At 40.5% G+C, this 6,000-nt stretch overlaps 1 protein-coding gene across 2 annotated transcripts in view; it reads left to right on the top strand.

Moving 5' to 3' along the window:
* The first annotated feature begins 215 nt into the window (after positions 1 to 215).
* LOC126092071 (rab3 GTPase-activating protein non-catalytic subunit) overlaps positions 216 to 6,000 on the top strand; it is a 217,495-nt gene continuing 211,710 nt past the window's right edge. For both annotated transcript variants that reach the window (XM_049907488.1, XM_049907490.1), the window contains exons 1-6: positions 216 to 377; positions 488 to 637; positions 952 to 1,033; positions 1,298 to 1,421; positions 1,501 to 1,702; positions 3,016 to 3,343. In XM_049907488.1, the coding sequence (XP_049763445.1) occupies positions 293 to 377; positions 488 to 637; positions 952 to 1,033; positions 1,298 to 1,421; positions 1,501 to 1,702; positions 3,016 to 3,343 (971 nt within the window). In that variant the 5' untranslated portion in view covers positions 216 to 292. The remainder of the gene's footprint in view (positions 378 to 487; positions 638 to 951; positions 1,034 to 1,297; positions 1,422 to 1,500; positions 1,703 to 3,015; positions 3,344 to 6,000) is intronic.

The raw sequence follows: 6,000 nt of genomic DNA, 5'->3' as shown, positions 1-6,000 counted from the left end.
TAATAAACGAAAGAGATGTGCTCTAAACTGCACAGCAGACGGTACTGAACACATATTTCATTTTGGGAGTGACAGAAATAATACCTCCAAACGATGCTATAGATTCACTTGCCAAAGGTACTAAGCAGTCGACAGAGACAAAAAAAAGCCGCTTTAAAGAGGCTCTGACTTGGAGGTATTCCATGGGCTCTGACTTTGTAGCTTTTTCACAATAGTATCTCTGAATGTTTTCATTTTCGAGTTGTTACTGTTAGATTGATATCTTTGAGTAGTTTATGGCTGGTGCGTTGAAATGTCCTGTCAAATAAAAACTTTCTCTTATTTTGCTGATATAGATAACGTTAAACGAATTCTGTTTCCGTACTTTCTAGAAGATGGTATGTGGCCGACAGTGTTACCGTGTGTTAACATTGTCATTCTTGTTATTTGGAGCATTTGTTTATGTTTAGTGACAACTGTAGTGTTTGGTCTTTTGTTTGCCCAACAGAGTGGGACTGGCCCGAGGATGATGTCAATGACAATGCTGTTGTCAACAATGGCAAAGAATCGGCATGGCTTCAGGAATGTCATGTCTCGTTGTCTCCATTCGGGGATGTTCTAGCCATAGCGCTTAAATCGACGCTTGTCATTCTCATGTGTAAGTGACACACCAGCAGTAATGAGATTTGCTTTCCTCATTGCTTGTCACGATCCAATTTGACAACATAAAGCATGTCAATGAGTACCTCTGTATGTAGTTTATTCTTGCGACAATATGGATCTACGTATTGCTACCTACATTGCTCATATACCATGAAGGCTCTTTGATCAGATACCTGAATTGCGCGCGTTGATGATCTAGAACGTTATTTTACTTCTAATTTGTAACTTCTACATTCGCACGCACTCCTGTGTGCCTTATGGTGAAAGATTGTCATCTTAGTTAACTAAATTATTTTTTTCTTTTTTTAGCGAAATGGGATACTCAAGAAGAGGGCGAAGTGAAAATGAAATTTCATGTTGTATGGCATGGAAATCCGTGTAAGGAAGAAGAGTAAGTTTAGCAATTTACAGTTTTTATCGCCAGAGGTATGTAGGCTTATCTGTCAATTCATTTCATAGAAAACTGCTTTTGTAGAAGCTGGTGGAACTGCAATACCTTTTGGTAGTCGTCTTTCGGTTGTAGATTGATGTAGGCTACATTCAAGTCTTGAGTTAATATTCTTGAACTTGTTTGTTGTATTCGTTTAATTGGCTGAATAAGCTTACCACAAATTCACACAACAGCTTTTTTTGTTTGGTTTGTGACTTGTTACAGTGAAGAGATCACTGCTGTTCTGTGTCTGCCAGTGATAGCACCAGGGAAGAGTTCACATGTTGCACCCGACTGGACCTGTATAGCAGTAGGTTTTTCTTCTGGGTTTTTGCGGCTTTACAGTGAAGTAAGTTAAAACAGTTGCACTTCTAGAGAATTTATTTTTGACACTTGCTGAATTTTGATTATTATGTTGTTATTTCTAGACTGTAAATCTACTAGCAGAAGAGCTGCTTCATGATGAACCAGTAACTTCATTAAAATGCCAGTCATTTCATCCTGCAAGAGGTGGCATGGTACAAGAACAGGTGGAGGAAGTTTATGTAGCATACAACACTGTTATTTGCAGTCTACCAGGATTTGGTTTGTTCCAGTCACTGAGAGCCTGCCGTAATCAATTAGCACGTGGTATGTGAACTTATATATGGTAGTTCTTGTTCCTAAGAGGTTATTTTCTGTTGGGCTTGTGATGTCACCCATGTATTGTGTTTGTCTACTCCACAATATTGTAATTAATTATGATAAAGTGTGATTAGTATTTTCTCTTTTTCATGTACATAGAAATTTTATTTGTAAATAAAACTTGTCTGTTTATGTAATTTTATATTTCCCTTTAGAGAAAAACAATTGGAATTTAAACATTTTAATATAGGATACAACAATCACCATATGGCTTGCACAGATTAAGTATGATAAGTTGGCACACCTATTTTGATTCAAGTGATAAAAATACAGGAAGCAGTTTATTTAGGTTACACTACATTAGAGTATAGGAAATGTCAAAACAACACACTTCCTTTGTTGGACTAAGGGCTGTAATTTCGTTTTACACTTCTCAATCATTTTACTACTTCGCCTATAAAAAATCTTAACTTCTGATAACACAGATTAAGAAATAAACTACCTATACGCAAAGCAAGTTACATGAATGCTAAACATCAACTTGAATGTTATATTTTTTCAAAGTAATGGGTAGTAAAACCAGCCAGGAATATTTGTCTTAGCTGCCATTAATATAATGATTCTTCAAACTGTGCTGGAATATACAATATTATGAAAAGGAAAGTTGCTACTCACCATATAGTGGAGATACTGAATTGCAGATAGGCACAGCAAAAAGACACTCACAAATATAGCTTTCGGCCAGTAAGGCCTTTGTCAACAATAGACAACACACAAACACGAAAACGCAACTCCCACACGCGACTGCAGTCTCAATCAAAACTATCGACATTACTTGTAATCCATCCAGTACAGCCAGTGTGCTGCAGTAACGCATAGCTTACTTGGGGTGTTTTGAGTGGAGTGCTGCATTTGAAGCCCATGGTATAAGTGCCATTAACGGCTTTGATGCTGAGCCCTGTTAATAACCTTACTGCTACTGAAAGTAGTGGGAAAGAACACCTGCACAAACAGCCCAGTCCTTGTTTGAGCAAACATAAATCTATAGAGAGCTGACAGTGGTTGTCTCAACACTGTGATGACAAGTGACACATGAGCTACCAAGTAAATTTTAGCCTATAGCATAATGCTATATAGCTGTAATGTTTGATTAAAATTACTGCAAAATCTTATTCTACAGTGATCAATTATTTATAAAGACAAGGAGAATGTTCTTCTCTTAACAGTTTGAACTACATTTTTAATAATATTAATTATTAGTGATCATTGCAGTTTCACAAAATATTTCCTTCGCTGAGGCCTATTCTTGTTTATTTCAGTGAAAGCTAACTGTGCAGAGGTTTTAAAAGCTCCACCTCTGATGTACAAGAAATGGGGTTTTCAGGAGCAAGAAGTGACAGCAGACAGTGAAATGGTGGGGATTTCCACTGCAAATACTTTTGATCACTTGGTGACAGCATCACTGTGTGGTGGCTTTGGAGCATATTACAGATCTAGTGCACCCCAAACATTGCTTGTTGTTGGAGCTGGCAAGAAACCTTTCGTCGGATTTCACTATGCGCTGGAAGGGGGGCCACAGCCAATTCTAACTGACATGGCCAAAGCTGTTGCCACCAAATTAAAGACAGCCATTGGCCAAGCTGTGCCGTAAGTATGTTGTCTGAATTGTTCCATACATTAAATTCAAAAGAACACTGTACCACTTTTGTAGCTATCATATAATTAACATGAAGTGACTCAACTTCCAATTTCCAAGAGGAGCCAGGCAAGGAAAACCTGCATTCTGAGCAGTCAGTGGTATGGTTTGCAATTCTAGTAAACACTGAAGCCCATCAGTGCATTCTTTGAAACATGCAATCATATGTCACATACATGGTGTCAGTGATGTTTTCCTCTATGTTCTTTGTAGATTATATTCATGTGTTTTGTTTACAATGTGTCATTTCTTGTGTGTGCAAAAGTGTGTGTATGATTTTGTGGTTTTGAATTTTATGTTTTTAAGTTGTCAAATATTGGTGTAGTGGAACTACTGATCCATCAGTTTCACCTGTGTGCTTCAGAAGAGAAAGCACACAAACTGTATGACATAAGTAAAGCAATGAACAAATTGTATGCTTACAGCCACCTGACACTCACTTAATTTTTTAGAGTAAGGTATCATTGTGGCATCAGGAAATGCACTGGATCACAAGAAACAGTTTCAAAATAATAGAATCCAGGAGGTCATTGAACAACTTTCAATATTTTACTCAACAAAACCAATGATGGTGTCAGGTGTTGAAATAATTATGCTTAGTTATGCAACAAGGTAATACTGCATTAAAGTGTAAGTGATGCCAGAGATCTTTTAATAGAAGTGTAGGAATATTTTTGGAGAGGCTGTAAAAACGTAAAATAGTGATGGAGACTTATGTTATGCCAGAAATTAGTTGCATCAGTACTATCGTTCGAACATGAGTTGCAGACAAAGAAAACTCCAGTTATGAGAGTTGTCCATAAAACAAGATTTCCAATTATTTTTCACAATAGAAAACATGTTTATTGCCACTGAATAATACATATGTGGAAAGTTTGGACTTTTGTAGAATTCTCCCAATGTGCCGTGAAGGTAGCTTAAAACCTCTTCTCTCAGCTCCTCTGGTTGTGAAATGTGGCCCATGTAGCTGTTTCTTCTATTCAGGGAAGAGATGGAAGTCACTTGGGGCTATATCTGGGATGTAGGGTGGGTGTGTGACAGTATCTCATCTAGATTTGTTGATAAGATTGGTTGTGACATGGGTGATGTGCAGACAAGCGTTGTCCTGGTGAAAACACAGTCCCAACATGAGCATGACTCTCTTCTTGTTTCAGAGCGTGCAGCAAAGGTTCTTCAGCGTTTCACAGTAGCGGTTCACATTGATCGTTATACAGGCAGGCATGAATTCACTCGATAATAACTCCTTCCTGTCACAAAACACACTCTCCATCACTTTGCCAGCAGACAGTTTGTTTAAACTTTTGCAGCTTAGGCGACACTGGATGTTTCCACTGAATGGACTGTTGTTTTGTTTCTGGTGTTGTGTTGTGAACCCAGGTCTCATCCCCAGTGACAATAGAGTCAAGAATTCTTGCCATCAGTTGAGTAGACATGAAGAAATTTCACCCTGCAGGTCCAGGGGTTAGAATAGGCCCACAGTATTACTGCCTGTTGTAAGAGGTGACTAAAAGGAGTCTCACATGTTTCGGCCTTTATATGATAGTCCCCTGTAGAGTTTGACCTCCATACTTCCAAATTTTTCCGAAGAGCGAGCCAGTTGGGGAAGGGTGCCTTACATGGTGCATTGTGTCCATAGTACGTTGAGATCTTTAGCCCCCTGTCTCATTGTTGCATTGCTGTCCCACTCATTCTTCACCTCTTGGGCGAGAATACATTCCTGGGTGCGACTTCCACCATGCACTAAGCAGTTATGCTTTCTGCACCAATGACGACCACGGACTTCTTTGCACCTGATATCCAGCACAGTAGCCAGTCCGTTGTGGTGGGGCCACCATGTACCTTGTTGGTTGTAGCCCCCTGACAACACAGGGATTGCTCTGCTGATGCCTGCACTGTTACCTCCCCACATATGCCAAGGAGTAGATGACTATCTCCCTGGGGCATCGGAACTCTTGGCAATGGCCATCTTGCCAGGTGGCCCTAGCTGCAGCTTGTTCCTTATGGGAGCCTGGCTTACGGTTTGGCATCACCTTCCGCGTTGCGGTTGCTTGACTCCATACTTCACTGTGGGATACAACTCACAACTGGAGCTTCCTGCCCAAGCCCTGTAAACAGCATACTTGTGGAGGCTGTTGTCCCTCCATTGCGGATCCGGCTGCCTATGCTGCACATGTTTGTAGCTTGACCAGGCATCCAAATTACTGTCTCCTGTTCCCCAACTCGGTCATCCATCTTCCTGAACAGCAGCCTTGGTCGTGGTGTCCGATTGCAGTTCGCGTCCAGTCTCTTCTGTCTGGGCTAGAATTTTTTTACTCTCCCACCTCTTTTCTGGGCCCATATATGTCTACCCTGTGGTGTGTGCCCCACCCATGCCTTCAGCTGGATTTGGCACAAGGCCCAAAAAACTCAGTCCCTCCTGAGGCCCTCCGTCGATGCTTTCTTTTCATCCTTGCCTCATTTCCCAGCTCTGCCGTAGTCTATACCGACAGTTCGATGGTTGCTGGTTGAGTTGGGTATGCTTTTACTCTGGGGGAACAATCTGAACAACGCTTATTACTGGATGGCTGCAGTGTTTTCACTGCAGAGCTTGTTGCCATTTCTCGTGCCC

Source organism: Schistocerca cancellata, chromosome 7, assembly GCF_023864275.1.
Source record: "Schistocerca cancellata isolate TAMUIC-IGC-003103 chromosome 7, iqSchCanc2.1, whole genome shotgun sequence".
NCBI classification, from domain to species: Eukaryota; Metazoa; Arthropoda; class Insecta; order Orthoptera; family Acrididae; genus Schistocerca; species Schistocerca cancellata.
The sequence above is the reverse complement of the archived record's forward strand: the minus strand, read 5'-3'. Positions and strand labels throughout refer to the sequence as shown.